The 16,991-nt window shown below is 44.8% G+C and overlaps 1 protein-coding gene across 1 annotated transcript in view; it reads left to right on the top strand.

Annotated features, from left to right (window-relative positions):
* The window catches only part of CASQ2 (calsequestrin 2), a 58,177-nt gene that overhangs the window by 28,041 nt on the left and 13,145 nt on the right, over positions 1 to 16,991 (top strand). Inside the window, exons 4-8 of the mRNA XM_019730338.3 lie at positions 746 to 857; positions 3,531 to 3,604; positions 9,020 to 9,150; positions 10,511 to 10,556; positions 16,742 to 16,796. Coding sequence (XP_019585897.1) covers positions 746 to 857; positions 3,531 to 3,604; positions 9,020 to 9,150; positions 10,511 to 10,556; positions 16,742 to 16,796 — 418 coding nt within the window. The remainder of the gene's footprint in view (positions 1 to 745; positions 858 to 3,530; positions 3,605 to 9,019; positions 9,151 to 10,510; positions 10,557 to 16,741; positions 16,797 to 16,991) is intronic.

Here is a 16,991-nt window from a genome sequence, read left to right as displayed (position 1 = left end):
GGCCCACACAAATAGAAAACCAGAGTGAGGGCAGATTTTAGACTTGATCAAATCAGGGCTCCTGTTCCATTTTTCTCTGTAAATCACGGGTAATGTTGTTTTTAGTGTATTGGCTTTGTCCTCAAGTGGATTGTTCTCAAGTTGGTTATCAGCTAGCCAGCAGCAGAAGCTAATACATCACATTTCCTCGTTCATATGCAACAGTGGGTGGGTGGATGGAAGGAACTTCCCATTGTTCTCTTTAAAAGGAAAGCACAGCCGTTGCATTTCCACTGTCTCTATTCCTAATGCTGTATTCTACTTCTTGTAAATACATATGTGTGTATAAATATATATATATACATATTTTACACCCGAAATATATATATATTAAATAATTTATATTTAAATAAATTAAATAAATAAATAAAGTGGGGGGAAAAAAAGAAAAAAAAGGAAAGCACAACTTTCCCCAAGCTTCCAGCAAATCTTCCCTGGAGACCCATTGGCCAGAATGGAGTCACACGCCATTCGGACATCAATAACTGGCAAGAGAAATAGAATTGCCCCCAGACCCTTCAGCCCACTCCTTGAGTTAAGATCAGTTCCTCAAAAGACTGTGCTCCTTGGGGGGGCGGGGGATGGATGCTGAGGCACAAACCACAAAGTCCACAACTTCTCCCGAAAGCCCTCTATCTATGTGCCTGATGCCTGGGGAAAGAACAGTTCTCTTATTTGAACTTATTTTTTGTGTGTGTGATTTCAGCTCATTGAAGATCCAGTGGAGATCCTCAACAGCAAACTGGAAGTCCAGGCCTTTGAACGTATTGAGGACCAGATCAAACTCATTGGCTTTTTCAAGAGTGAGGACTCAGAATGTAAGTTGTCTGTCAACCCCAGCCTGTTGGTGTAAAGGCTAAATCCCCAACAAGTTATGTCAGCTTATCCATAAAGAGGATAGGTCATTGGGATAACCTGTGCTGGGGAGAGAGGAGAATCTCCCTCAAACCCCACGCAAGGGGACACATGCATAAATTATGCAAAACAGGGAGAGGCGCTCAAAGAACTCTAAGGTTGGGCCACGTCCTCTGGCCTTGAAGACAGGAGTGTTTTACAGAAGAGAGAAAAGCCCTTCCTCCACTTTTTCCACCTGCTGACCTCCAGTTGGATTCTCCCCTAAAACTGGACAAATATTGGGCTGTCTTCCTGCCGTTGGCAGCTCGTGTGGCCACCAGTTGGAGAACTTCTCAGTCACTTGGACAGCATTAGAGGAAAATCTGGGTAGGGCTGGGCTTAGCAGCTGCAGCACAATATGGAAACTTGCTGGCCAAGCCCCGCTGACCACCAAGGCTGCCTGCAATAGCACACCACACCCTTGGGTATATTCCCTTTCAAAGCTTTGTGGCTGGGTTTTGGGTGGGCACAGGAACATATCATAGCATCAGCACAACCCATAACAGGAGTGTGAGGGTGATGAGTGGGAGTCAGGAAGAGTCAGGAAGGGAAGGAACCAGGAAGACTAACTACCTGAGTACCTTTTCTTAAACTGCTTTGGCCACATGAGCCCCATGAGTTAAGCCTTTTTCTGGTGTCTCAGCTTTGGAGACAGAGAAAGTGTTGGAGGGAGTGGCCGTAACTATGAAAGAAAATCTAGTAGCATTAGTACATGGGGGAGGTGCAAGTAAGGGCTGCTTGTGGCTATTTCTGGAAACTCCAAAATATTTTGGAATTATCTGTGAAACTGTGTCTCTATCCCACCTGCCAAATGGCATCTTTAGTCATCTCAACAACCCACCAATTTTCTCACTCCCACGACCCAACTGAACTGTCTTCTCATTTACTACATAAAAGCCTCTATTCACCCTCCTCAAGAGTGTGTTGGGGGAAGGTGGCTAGCCAGGCAGTTGTGCCCCAGTCCTTCTTTAGGTGACTTTGTTTCAATTTTCACATTTCTATATAGATGCTGACACCTCTGGGGTGCTTCTCATGAGATCAGAGTAGAAGTCTAGGCTAGGTTTCCTAAATACAGCTGTTGTATGCACGAGGCTAAGGGTTCAACCCCGGTTTGAAGCACCAACCTGGGATTAACTTTGCTCCACCCTTCATCTTAAAAGGCACAGAGAGAAGGGAGTTCTCCTGACATAGGTGTAGGCCATGCTTTCTATCAGGATAGGAGTTTACAGAGGTGGAGAATGGTTCATCTGGGACAAAGGGGTCAGGGGAGGGGGAACAGAGGGCTCTGATGGAGCCCACTGCTACTTTAAAGAGGCACAAATGGATTAGCTATGACTCTGCCATTTCACTTTCTATACTCTCCTACTTCCCTCTGTTCCTTCTCTGTATCTCCAACCCATCTTCTTCCCCTCCATTCAATCCTCTACCCCAACTATCAGGTTATAGGATACATTTTGTGTCAACCCAGTTATTTTGTGAGGATAAGTTTCATGAACGCATACCAGCACATACAGGTGTTCTTGTACAGTTTTTAGTTCCTCTCTCATCTGTGCTAATTGTGCTGACCTCTATTATAGCAATTATCACACTACACTGTGATCCTCGGAGGATCCAGAACTCTCCCTGGGCTGTGACCCTTTGATCATTGTCTTGGTCTTAGTCATCTTGGTGTCTCCTGAGCCAACATTATTCTTGAAATATTTTTATTGAATATTAGAAAATTCTGCACATGCCTGAGATTCTCGCATAAGCTTATGCCTCTGGCGATGAAGGGATATGGAATTCCATGAAACTGAAAAAGTTCATGCTATTAAGAATGAATCATTGACTCTCAAAACTACGGAATTTATGTAGAATAACTACCACCATTACCATTACCATCAGCCTCACATCTAAGGCTTGAATACACTGTCTTGTTTGCCCAAGTAAGTGCAGTGAGGCACAATATGGCCGCACTCACGTGGTCTCATGCTTTTCTTCACCAGTGTGGACTCATGTTTGGGACCAGAGTCAAGTATCGTCTTGATTAACTTTAAACCATCCTTTCAAGGGTTCAGAATAAAAAAGGAAAACTTATAAAACCGGAAAAGAAAAACTAGGATTTACCATAAAGTGTGCTCCTGCTAAGACGTTTAAAATACTTCTGTGACGCTATTTTTGATTGAGTTGCATTATATACTAAGGTGGATTTTCTCCTTACTTTGTGCTCATTTATACAGCAAGCTGCACTCTCTCTAGAGGGCACACATAGCTAGCAATGAGTTTGAGTGAAAGAATTTTTCCTTTTTGTCTGAGTCCTTTTCACTCCATTGTACTCTCTGGGTTTTCTTCTTTCCATCTACCGATTTCATAAAACATATAAAAGTGTGGTAAAAAGTTCTTTGGGGTGACTGAATGCCAGTCAACTCAAAATCCTTGGGGAAAGTGTGGGTTTAAATAGTACTATAATGAATAATTATTTGTCTAAATAATATCTATTAAATCATTATCCAATCGGGATTAATTGGCTTCCCACTTCTCTGTACATTATTTAAAAAGAGAAATGTCTGCAGTGTGCATCTTGACAACGTCTCTCCTTTTTATCTTTTACCTCTTAGATTACAAGGCTTTTGAAGAAGCAGCTGAGCAATTCCAGCCTTACATCAAATTTTTTGCTACCTTCGACAAAGGTGTAAGTATCTATGAAACTCCAATTTGAACACTTTCGTAGGCACAAAATATTAAAGTTCGAACTTTCCACCACTTTCTCTTTCCTTTTAGCAACCTTAACCACCCACTATCCAGTAACACTTGCTCCAGAAGTGTTAGAAATAATGGTAGTAAATCACTGTTGAATAAGAGATGAGTACGAAGATGATTAATTCAGAGGATGTAAGGGCATTTGTGAAAATATCCAGGGACAATGACACCCCACTCATTATCAAGTTCAACATTAAGAATGGGAAATGTGTGAGCCCAGGGCGTGCAGGACATTGTCACTGCTTCCTTTTTCTTTAGAGCTGTCGTCTCTCTCCCTGGGTTTGGATACTTACCCTCTTCTGGGTTAGGACGGGGGATGGGATGGGGGGGGCATTGACTTCTGCAGCCCTGGGTGCTTCAGAAAGTTACCTGCATCTTCAGGAGATGTTACTGATGTACTTGCCTACAATTCAATTGTTCTTTCATTTCTGGATGTGGCAAGTGCTTTTATACGAACAGCAGAGATAGAGAGACCTTGAATCAATGGATGATTTATTTGGGGTCTGCTGTGGTTAGAGTACTCCACTCTGGCTCTAGGTACTAAAATGGCTACTATTTATCCAGTGCTGTCAGTGTGTTGGGCACAACTTGATATATTGCATTTATACTATTTCTAACCCTTTAAACAACTTTGACACGTAAGAACCCCCAATTTCCGGATAAAGAAAGAAAATTTTAGTAAGTTTAAGTAATATCCAAGGTCTCTGGCAAATTTACGGTAGTGCTGAGATCCCAATTTAAGACAATCTGTGCCCCCCAACCCCTGCCCTTTCCTCTGTGTCACCCCATTAAGGAGAAAACTCTGTACCTACACTTGAGATTCTGGGTACACACCCACACCTGTATAACATACGCACAACACACACATATATAGCACACACAACACACATACATGACATACCTACAACATCCCCAACACACATGTAACACACACATACATTCACAAGCAATATACACACTCACACAACACACACATATAACATCCCCATGACACACACACTCAGAAAACTTGAAGTGTTGTGTGGAAAACAAGCCTGTAGGTGCTAAAGCAGGGAAGGTCTATGATGAAAAGAGGTTACATTCAATTCATACATACATTGAACCACGTCTATGGATACGGCCCCTGTCTACAAGTCTGCAATCCAGATGAAAGGTCCATAATCTAAGTTACATCATCTAAGCTTGAAGAACGTTTACCCTAATTGGTTGGATTAGAGCTGGGAGAAATCTTGAGCAAGAATGCCAGAAAGAGTAATAACTATCATTTAGTGTCATAAGTACCTTTCATGTGCCAGGCTTTGTGCTAAGAGCTTTCTATAGGTTTTCTCATTTAATCTTCTCAATACCCCTGTAAAAGAGGAATTTGTATTCTCAGCCTCCAGAGGATGTAACTGGGGCACCGAGAGGTTAAGTGACTAGCTCCTGGTCACAAAAGAGGCTGTGCAGCTGGATGGAATCTTAGGTCAGCCCGACTTCAAAGTCAATGGTCTGTACTCCTCTACTCCAGAGAAAGAAGCAAGACATCTAAAACACGTAGCTCACATCTGGCACACAGGAACCTTCAGCGAGGGTTAGCTCGCTATGAGTACAAATGTTCATGAAAGGGAGTCGTCTAGGCCCAGGAGGATGGAAACGGGGAGAGGAGATTAGTAGAGAAGGGAAGGTACAGAGAAGCCTAAACTAAATCCATCGCTGACGTTTAGTTATGATGGACCAAGAGTGACTATAATGGCTCCTGGGTAAGAACTCATCTGAGGGAAGACAGAGTTGGGCAGACAAGCTTGGCCAAGCAACAAAGCCTCAGTTCTTAGAAGGGTGGTTCAATGCAGAGTTCAGGGTGGTGTCAGTTTTCAGATGTGCTTCCCAGCCCGACCAGATGGCTGCATGTCTGTGGCCCATGAAGAAGGTGAGGTCAGGCTATAATTAAGAACACAGAGTCTCTTCACTAACCCCCCTACAAGACACTGAGTCATGAGTGCCACTGTTCACGCTGCCTGGTAGGATTTCATGACATTCAAAAAGAGAAAGACACACTCTGTATCTACATGGAACACAGAGGGAAGAGCTGTTGCACAGAGAGAACGCAATGCCACCTGGGACTTAAGAACGTGCACACATCAATTGGGTGTGTGTGTGTGTGTGTGTGTGTGTGTGTGTGTGTGACAATGCCCAGTGGGAGATAGTGAAGTCCAGAAAGCATAGTTGCCCCCATCATGTTGCTCAAAATGGCACACAATTTAAAACTTATGAACTGTTTATTTCTGGACTTTTCCATTTAATATTTTTGGACGGCGGTTGACTGCGGGCAGCTGAAACCACGGAAAGCGTTACGGCGGATAAGGGGGGATTATTGTATGTGAGTTGGAGAACTGTAAGGAGGGTGAGCTGTCAGGGCTGCTGGTGTACAGTTGGCAGTCAGCAGCTTCCAAACACGGGCCATATTGGTATCCCCCCAAGGAACTTTTAAAACGATGGATTCCTGGACCCTCGCCCTGGAAATTTGGATTTTCTAGGATTTTTGACGGGGCGTAGGAATTCGCATTTTCAAAAAGCTCCCAAGGGGTTTTACCTGGCACACTGGCTTGTGACCAGTCCTGATCTGTGGTACCTGATCCTAAACTAAGCCACACAAGGGCCCAACATCTCTAAGCAAATGGAGCAAGAGAGGGTCAGAGGGCTAAGGACAGCGTCCACTCTCCTACACCTCACAGTCTGAAAAAGGTCAGTTCTAATCATCCCATGTCGCCTCCCACTGACTTGTGCCTTTCTTGGCGTGAACACGGAGAAGCAAAAGCATTTTTCAAACCATCCTGGGGCCAAAAGAAGCTGTGATTATCTAAACAAAGTTAATGGAGAAGACACACATTGAAAAGGCCTAAATTTAGTGAGTCAGTGTCATTTGCCAACAGCTGAAATGGCTTAGTAACTGGTCGAAAAAACATCTGTCTCAAAATTCATTTTGAGGCAAATGTCATAAAAACGGCCACTGTACATTGTGTTTTTCTTGTCTTTGGCAAAATCTATTCCAACTAGTTCAACAAACAAACAAACAAAAAGGCACAAAATAATTCATTATATGGGCCTCTTTGACTTTCAAGAGTAAAATCCATTTTCACATAACTGCTCAGCTCATGAAGCAGGTCTGGTCCCAGAATAGTGGCCCAGATACAGTGGCCCCACTAAATCCTTGTTTTATGTCGACGCATGAATCAATGTCTCAATCAGTTAAATCTCCTTCCATCCCTACCACCCAAGACACAATTAACAGAATGAAAGGAGATGCTCTAAGATCCATGATGAGGGCACTCCGTGACGGTGGTGGGGACTCGGGAAAAGTTTGCTCAGCCATCCCCAGACTTAAACTTAAGAACATTATGATTCAACCTTAGATTCATGCTCTTAACACGGCAGACCCAGACACGGCCATGCAAGGACCAGAGAGCCACTCCTCAACGCTCATATGCCCCCACACTGCTTACCTCCACAGAGGTTCTCAGGAGCTCCTTTCCCTCTTCAGGAAGCCTGAATTCTAGCAGACTGTGATGGGGGAACAAATTGATGAGAGCGCGTTACCAGAGGAAGGGGAAACATCTCACTAAACACGTGCAGCGCCAATGTAATATTTATAGGGACGTATGTTCCTTTCTTTACAGTGTCAAGGAGAAGGTCATTTTCTAATGAAGGGAAAGTTGGCGTACTGGCACACTGGTAGTTTAGAACACTCCACTGCCTGGGTTTGAATTCCTTCTCTGTCCCCTCCAGGTAGGGCACTCCGATTGTGTCTTGGGTGTATCCATTGTAGAAGAAGTATAATTGCTTTCAGTTCATACAATCCAAGGGAGGATTCATGAAGTAATCCATTGAAAACACTTTGTAACAGTGCCTGCCGTGTAGCAAGTATTCTTTGTGCTTGCTGTTATTATTGTTTTTCTTGGCTCCTAAAATATACATAGTAAGTGAGCTCAGAAAACCAGAATCCAATGTCATTTTCAAGCCTATTCTAGGATGGGCCCAGCTTTGCGAAGAGCTGTGTGTAAAACCAGACACTGATCGTACAGTTGCTGGTTACCCCCATGCCCCCCACCCCATCATCCACCCCAACCCCCAACCCTTGGAAGAGGGAAAAAAGTAAGAAAAAAAACCCACACCTTCCTGTCTCTTAAGACAAAATCAACTTGGCCATAAAATCTCCGCTGACTGACTAGCTGCGTTTCTTTCTGTTAAGTACTTTCTGTTAAGAAATGTCTTTTGGAACCTGGAATTAATAGCAATGGATGATGAAACCCACAGGGATACCAGTGTTTCCTCAGAATGGACCTCCTTGTGTAACCGCTTATGTAACACCCAGTTCCGCCCCCTCCCCAATTAGTCCCGGCTGCCGCTGGCCACTGCATTGTCAGTTACCACCGCAGGGCGTCAGCTCTCAGGCAATTGCTCTTTCAAGTTTCAAGGAAACCACTGTTCATCCCTGTGCTTTCTTGGACCACAGCTCTGAACTAGAAAAGAATGGCATTCGTCTTCTACAAAGCATTGCACATTCCAGGCCTCTCAAATCATTTCACAAAAAGAGGTCTGCAAGCGAACACAGCAACCATTCTGCCCTGACAAGACCATGCAGCCACTTGCATCAAGAGAGGGGATCCTTTCCAGGCTCTGTCTGACTCCCTGAGCATTTCATCTGGTGGAGGGTGAGCAACTCAACCTGGCTTACTGGATACTATCCCAGTTTTAGCGCTGAGAGGGACTCTAAATCCAGGAAAATCCCTCCACTCTGGACAAACTGGGATGGTTGGCCACGTTCTGACTGGCAGTGCCCAGAGTCTGACAAACCATCACACAAGCCCAGGACTAAGACAACCCTAGGGACAGTGCTTCAACCTGAGTACAAGAAGGGTTCATGCACTGATCAAGAATCAATGGGTTGGCCTCTGCTTCTGAATACCTGTCTGCTTTACATGGTTCCTAGCAATTGCTTATTTTATCAAAATTGGTTCAATTATATTGACACTTCTCAGGACACTGAGCATCTCTGTTGACATTTGTTTCCTCCTCCTGGCAAATACAGTGGAGTGATGGCGATTGTAGAATTAGATTCCCCACTTTGCATTCTGTCTGCTCCCTGACCCTGCTTGGTCTCGGTTGGCCAGATAGGCTCTTCCCTCCCTATCTGTCCTTGTTTGATGGGTCCAGCCAGGTCTTAGGTGATGAGTTTCTATCACGACAACATTTAAGTGACAACCAGGCATGTCTTTGCCTGAGAACACACATACTCCTTGTAGACGGACCATCCACTGCTACTCTAGGCTAGCATTCAAGGAAACTATTGTGATGTTTCTCATTGGTACAGGTTGCAAAGAAATTGTCCTTGAAGATGAACGAGGTTGACTTCTACGAGCCGTTTATGGACGAGCCCGTTGCCATCCCTGACAAACCTTACACAGAAGAGGAGCTCGTGGAGTTTGTGAAGGAGCACCAAAGGTGCCCCAGATGGCATGCAGGGGGGTGGAGTGGGGGGATCCAAGGTCTGGGGAATGGAGAAGGCCCTCAGGCCTGACATTTCAGACCCCCAAGAGCAACAACCTGGAGCTAGCACCCCCAGCAGAACTGAACTCACTAGAATGGCTTTGTGGGTCATCAATCAGTGGCAGGGATGTTGCTACATGTTCTGAACATGGGTCTACACTTGCAGATAGGGTTGGATCACCTACCCCCAGTCAGCAAATCCCCTCGAAGTCAGAGAAAGATGTAAGTAAAATTCTACAATAATAATAACAACAGTGATTCAGGGGCAGCCTCCTGATATGCCAAGTACCATGGTAGGTGCTGAGGGAAGCAATGTTATCTACCATTCAACATGATGGGGTAATTGTTATTATCCCCATTTTATAGATCAAGGACTTGGACTCTGGGTTGTTAAGTAACTCAGCCAAGGATGAACATTCTATACACAGAACTTCCGGGAGAGGAATATCTGACGTCACTTAGAGTAGCCCTAGCATGGACCACAAACTTTCTCTGCAAAAGGCCAGGTAGTAAATAGTTCAGGCTCTATAGACCTGATGGTCTCTGTTGTAACACCAAGCCTGCTGTTGTGGTGTGAAAGCAGCCGTAGACACCGTGTGAACGATGGGGTGTGACTGTGTCCCAAAAAAGTGTATTTATAAAAATAGGAGGCACTGGCTGGATTCGGCCCGTCAGCAGTAGTCTGCTAACCCCTGATCTGGATGGAGGGGCAATATTGGAACATGGTGGTGGGTTCACCACCGGGCCCACCCCCCCTTCCCTGACACCTGCTCACATACGCTCATTGGACCTGGAGCACTGTGATTTCATCACCCAGTCCGTCCCGGTCCCTACAGGGAGGCAATACTCAGAGGAGCAAATATCAACATATTGAGCACTACTTGGAACATTCAGAAAGAAGTGAAACCATGAACAAAATACAGATCCTCCCTGCTCCTCCAAACATCCCTAAAGGGCTTTTGATGGATGACCCTGATGGTAAAAAAAAAACAAAAAAAAACGAAAGACCCCTTGTTTTCTCTCCCAGTCCCTCTGGTTCGGGGCCTGCTCTGGGCACTCAGGAGTGACACCTGTCTGGGAGGAGAGAAATGGCCTCTTGCCCCGGGAATGAGCTGACCCTGAGCCCTCTGATCCTTTGTTTGTAATAGACTTTGTAATCCTTGGGTCAAATGGGTCTACGAAAAGGCTGACAGCTTTAGGCTCAGCTCTCAGTGTGACCCAGCAGGGTGAGGGGTGAGCTTCAATGTGTATGTGGTGGCGTCTCGGTGTCTGCCATGGTAATCTCTACTCAAGGAATCTCTCTTTTTTTTTTCAGACCTACCCTACGTCGCCTACGCCCGGAAGACATGTTTGAAACATGGGTAAGAAAGTGGCAAACTCCTGTCTTGTAGAGACCAGTATATTCCCCAAGAGAAATACCCCTTTCAGGTCCAACACTCAACCAAGTTCTATTTAGCTGTAGCAGATGTCTGGATGGTCGAGGATTTGAAACATGGATAACATGCTCAATTAAAACCCAGTTCTCCATGGATCCAATTTATGCCTCTTTGGTGCTACCCATGAGGCAACGTTTATTTCTCTCTGAGTTCATTTCCCATGGTGACCACTGGCTTCCGTTCACTGGCCATAGGGACCCAGGATAACAGAGTGGAAAGAGCTCCTGCTATGGAATATAGAGACTTAGGGTCAAACCCAGAATTTGCTCCATAGCTTTGCATCTTATATCAAGTCATGTGACAGTTTTAGGCTTTAGTTTCTGCCTCTAAAATCAGGGCTTTTTTGTAAGTTTGAGTGACGTGAAGAGCCCAGAATATGGTAGGTGCTTGATCAATGAATGGCAGCTGTTTTTATAAATTTCAATTCACGGTGCTGGAAAGCACTGAGTCAGATTGTCCTCTCCGTCTAAGTCAGAGACAACAGGTCAGGTGGGACAAAGGTGTATTCAAAAGAGGGTCATAGAGATCCAACCTTTCACCCCACCTCAGTTTTATACAAAATTCCATAAACAATAGCAACCAAAGCCTGCGGACCATTTTTTCAAAGCATTTCATGTATCCTTTTACTTGGGTCATTCAACAGTTCTAGAAAGTGATGGAGAACATGTGTTATTTTAGCCCCATTTTACATGGGGAAGTTGGTGATCACACGGATTAAATTAATCACTCGAGGACACATAGTTAATAAGCATTAGATCTTGGGACTTAAATTTTGGACCATCTGCGGCCAAATCTCATGTTCTTTCCAGCATAACCTCCCGAGAGTGGGCCACGTCCCACAAGGCACCATTTTGGCAGAGGGGCTGTGAGTGGGGAGGAGAAAGGGATTCAGATGGAAGTATTTATTTACTTATTTCTCTATTTATTATTAATTCAGAGTCTAAATGCATGGGTGAACAGAGTCATGGAGTAACTTGACACTTTATGTTTTACTGGCATGTAACTCATCTGGATGCCTATAGGTAGAGTAAACATTTCATAAGACACTGAAGGGCAAATAATCCACTCAAAGGAGTGGATCCCTTCAGAACAACACAGCACAATAGAAACGTATTTTCACAACATCCCCACCTTTCAAAAACGTAAACTTCTAAACGTCTTGTTATTAGATTTAAAAAATAACAAAAAGGTGCAACAGTGCTTTAAAAATAATATTTCTTTTCACAACCTTTTTACTTAAAATCATTTCAGACATAGCAAGTAGTGCAAAGAATTCCATGATCTCTTTACTCAGATTCCCCAAATGTTAACATTTTACCACCTTTGCGTTATCATGCTCTTTTGATAAAGATACAGATCATTTTCCCCTGAACCTTTTGAGAGTAAGTAGCAAACATAGTTTCCGTTTTAGCCCTAAATACCTGAGCTGTTCCCTGGCCCAGGATAAAATCCTGGGTCACACCCTTGTGTTTGGGTGTTATGTTTCTTTAATTGCCTTTGATCTAGGATACGTTCTTGGTCTTTCTGTGTCTTGTGTGACACAAGGTACCATTTTAAATGGAGAATGATTACTACTGTTCTGCCCTGCTGTGCCTCTATCCTTAGGTCTTCTGTTTTTTTTCTTCATACCTAAGTGATGAGTGTCAATTACCTCGACACCTGGAGGGCAGAGACTACAAAATTGCAGGTCCCTTCTCTCAGGCCTTTCCTCACTGGTACAGCAGTCTCACACCCAAAACCACCACATTCCACAGTGGGACAGTCTAGGTCCTGCCCCTCCCCCAGCAACAAATACCCCTCGGCCCCCACACTGCCCTGCAGAAATGCTCCCCCTTAACCATATCGGAGGTGGGCGTTCAGGAAGCAAATCCACTGTCTGGCTTCAACGGATCTCACTCTGTTTTCTTTTCACTGAATGAATAACGTACGTCACAGCCTTTTGCTATAATATAAAATAACAATGATGGCTCATATTTTCCACACTATTAGAGATTCAAGTGTTTTCTAAGAAGGAATGGACTGTGTATTAAATTTAACCTGATCGAGAAAATGGCATTGGACTGGTTTACTCCTTTCCAACACCCCAGCACGGAATACTCACATGACGTCCACCGAACTCCCATGCAGACCTAGCCCGCCCCTCATCCATGATCCATGTCTCCAACTCAGAGGGGAAGGCAGGACAGGCCCTACAGCGTCACCTTTGCATCCTGAAAAAGAAGCAGAAACCAACCTGTTAGCAGGCTCTCTGGGGAGCCCCTCCCCGAACCCCTTCCCCATCTACCTGTGCCCACCTAGGCGGGCACTGCTCCGAAGAACGGCATCTCTGTGGACCACTTAGCCACAGCATCTTAAACCACAGAAGTTGGGGTCATGGGACCTGTTAATGCACTTAGAAGTCTTTATCTTCAACACCTACTTCCCAGTTACTGCAAAATATTTCCATGAGATAGGAAAACTAGGTAGGGCTAAAGCAACTATTGGCCTCTCCCTGATTGTGCAGGTTTTTAAAGCAGCAAAGCACAGAAAGCACATAATGTATTATTACTAAAGAAATTGGTGCCTAGCAGTATCTGCTGAGTGTAAACCAGATAGATATTTATTTATTTAGCATAGTCAAAGACGGTCAAGGTGGGGCTGGGTGGTCTAGACCCAGCGCTGACATGTCCTTCCCCTTTGAGACTCTGCCTTCCAACTGGCTCTCCATCCTGGCAAGTGGTCAGCCAGAGTCCTGGGCATAAGCCCACAGGGATGGGAGCCAGCAGTTCCTCTAAAAGACTCCTCCCACTGTTGCAATAGCAAAGGATTTCCAAGAGGGGGCCAGAAACCTCCAGAAGAGCTCTTCGGACACTCCATTGGACCAGGGAGGGAGCCTGCTACTTTTAACTGCATTTTTTTTTTTAAAACTTGGCCATCTTTTCATTCAACATGAGAACAAACATTCAACAGAGACTGGAAGGAAACAGAGAAAATATGCACACAGGGGATCTATCTGGTTGGCAGGTGATTGATGTGTTAGTTTCCTCTTGGTAGCTCTCATATTTTTCTAATTTTCTTCAACCAGGATGTAAGATTTTTATCACCGTACTTTTTTGAAGTCCATAGGCATTAATAAGAACCTATTACATTGTCCTAAGCCCAAAGATTATAAAAATGAACATTGTTGTCCTGTCCTCAGGCCGTCACGGTTCAGTTGACGAAGTAGTTTGAAAACATAGAATACCCGTCCGGTTTGCTCTCTGCTACAACAGAGGGCCATGTACAGTGCTAAGGAATCCAGAGCAAGGTATTCACCAAAGTAACTCTCAAATCTCCAGTCCTTTTGGGGATCTGGGGCTCAGTCAATTTAAATAAAGGCCCCGTCTCAATCTTTTAACTAAAGTAAGAGCCACTGACTTGAGTTTGCAACATCTTCTGCAAACCCTGTAGGAGAACAACAGAATCATGGAGCCCATTCTGTGCTTTGGTGATGTCAAGGAGGAAATTTTTTTCCTCTACCCTCTTAGGTTCAGTATTGGAGGCCTGCAAATTAAAGTGACAAAAGACAGATTCGCTTGAGGAATAAAAAAACAGATTTAATTACCTATTTATGCATGGGAGTTTACCAAGAAATATACCATCTGAATAGGGGATGGGGAGCGGCACTTCTGGGAGAACAAATGACTTTTGGAGAAGGTAAATGGGTACTTAGAAGACTAGATAGGAGACATGATAGCTCATGACAATGTCTGTCCGAGAATACAAGATTAGCGTGGCACCTGGGGAGGGTGTTTACGACAACTGAATTCTTTGGGGAGGCTCTGCTTTTGGGCAAATAAGGGATTTCAGGAATTCAAATGCCTTTAGTTCAGAATACTTTTTATACCACAGTGGCTTATTCTGGACCCCTTCAGTAAGTAGAAAGAGCATGGGCTTTGGGACCAGACAGAACTGGCTTCAATCCCAGTTACATTACATACCAGCTCTGTGGCTTGAGGCAAGTCACTTCAATTCTTTAAGCATTGAACAGGAATAAGACTTTCGTTTGAGATTTAGAAACAATGTACTTACAAAGTACTGATATACAGAGTGGCAAATGGCAAGTTTTACTGTTGCCATTTTAACCATCGTTGTTATTTTAAGGCATAATCCCTCCCCTCAGGGAGCTTGCCATCTGGTTGAGAAAGAAAGACTCATTCAAATAAAAAAGAAAGATCATTTTCAAGACAATGTGATCCAAAGACCAAATGGGGGTTCTGGGCAGAGGTTGTGGGGTTCAGAGAAAGCCCCTGGGGTGGTCAGTCCTGTGGATGGTCAGCACGGCTCTTCCATTGAGTAACCCCGACTTACAGGCTTGCCCATGGGGTCTGCTCTGTGAGTTTATTTCCGAAAGTACCTGGCACTGAGCACACACCTGCCTCTTTACAGGTGTTCAATACAGGCTTGGGTGCTGAATCTCTGAGACCCACAATGACAGACGCTCTTTGCTTCGGTTATAGCTCTCCATCCAGGGACCATAGGAGGCCTGGGGAGTGACAGCCATATTATGAGCAGTCTCTCAGCAAATGAATATGGATGCTTAATTCTAAAACCAATTTCCAAATCCATTCTAGAAGGGCACACAGAAATGAAGCCTGCTTCACGGAGTTAATACCACTGCCTTCACACTGATGGCAGGAGACAGAGACAGAGGGCGGCGTAATGAGAACTGAGCAGGGTATTCTGTCTGATAATAATAGCAAATGTAAAACAGGGAAACCCCTTCTGGCTGCTGTCAGATTTGTGTAATAAACCTGCACGCGTGTACGCGCACACACACCCACCCATCTGTAAAATTCAATTCCCAATGAGTCTGACCTAGGCAATGCCCACTCTCTTGTTTTTAATAATAATATTTTCCATTTAATCTCTCTCAGAATTTTGGGAGGTTTTGTCCATTCCAAACTCAAGGGGAAAAATTAGCATTTAGATAGGATCGCACCAGCATTAAAATCAATTGAAATGGAAACAGGGATCATGGAGGGTTCAGATGCCTGGAGTTGTTTTCCCCTCCTCCCCCCATAGGATGATTCTGATATGACATTCCGAGTGCCCGTGTCAGTGATAATCAGTATTCACAGATTTGTCCCTGGCGCCTCATTCTCACACACATTCCTTTCCAAGTCTCCTGAGGATCACATTTCTTAGAACAGAGGTCCCTCCAAGCTCTGGCTAGTCCTTCTGCAGGAATAATTGATGCAAAGGAGACATAAGCATATGGTCCTTTCTGTCCAGGACACAGGAACATGGAATACCACTTGCTCGCCCCACAGACTTGAAATACTCTCCAGATTCTTTGCTTCGTGCAGGCCCAATCGCCATACGCACTTTTCCCCATCACACTCCCAACCTTCCCTAGCCCCCAAATTCCAGACTCTTCCTGTAGCTTCCTGGATATGCGTTAGAGGCCTATGGCAAGCTCTGGTTCCAGAGCAGAAAGGAACCCAAGGAAATCACTTAGAAGTCTGCAAAGCGCCCCCTACCGACTACACAGGTTTTCAATAGGAGAGGTCTTAACAGTAAGCACTACCCTTGAGTGAACAAAACAGACCCACATCCTAGTTTGCCTCCTGTCTATAATGTAGCACTAAAGATTCCTCTCTGTTGCCTGCTTGGGGACAATTTCAGGATCTGTCAGCAGCGTCCAGAAGTTTCCATAATCTGGTGTATCACTGATTACATTTGCTGGTGGTGAATTCTTGAAACATAGACTGACATTGCATTCGCTGAGCTATGCTGAGTACTTGCTGCCCTCAGAACTTCTGATGAGCGAGACTCACATCCTTCCTCCTTTTGCCTTTTCCTGCTGCTCTCCCGGACCCACCAGACCACGGGAGTGAGGCCCATTCAGTGCTAATGGCTTGTGTGCAGTTGGTGTTCTCCTGTCTCGAAAACCCATTTAGCAAATGCTATGCCTTCCTCCCAGTTGCTCATCAGTATTTCTTTGCTTAATGTGCGCCCTGCTCTGTTGCTCTGTGTCTCGGTGTCGCTTCCCCGCCTCCCACTTCCATTCCAGCCTCTGAGTCTGTCCCTGATGCTGCCTTGACTTCTCTCCACCTGGGAGTGTAACCTCTGCTTCTTTTCTCCCACAGGAAGATGATTTGAATGGGATCCACATAGTGGCCTTTGCAGAAAAGAATGACCCAGGTAGGAACCCCCCACCCCCATCTGCTCTTTGACGCCTTAAGCAAGAACTGGCTCCTCGCCTGTGTCAGCCCTCACCCTTTCTCTTCCCGCACTTCCCGTGGACAATGCAACTGCAGAACACTGGGCATCCCCAGTGGTCGCCCGCTAGGTACGAATCCATCTTCCATTGTGCACACAGCTAAGAGAAGAGCCATC

The sequence above is a fragment of the Rhinolophus sinicus genome, chromosome 7 (genome assembly GCF_057876585.1).
Source record: "Rhinolophus sinicus isolate RSI-liver-muscle chromosome 7, RSI-T2T, whole genome shotgun sequence".
NCBI classification, from domain to species: Eukaryota; Metazoa; Chordata; class Mammalia; order Chiroptera; family Rhinolophidae; genus Rhinolophus; species Rhinolophus sinicus.
The sequence above is the reverse complement of the archived record's forward strand: the minus strand, read 5'-3'. Positions and strand labels throughout refer to the sequence as shown.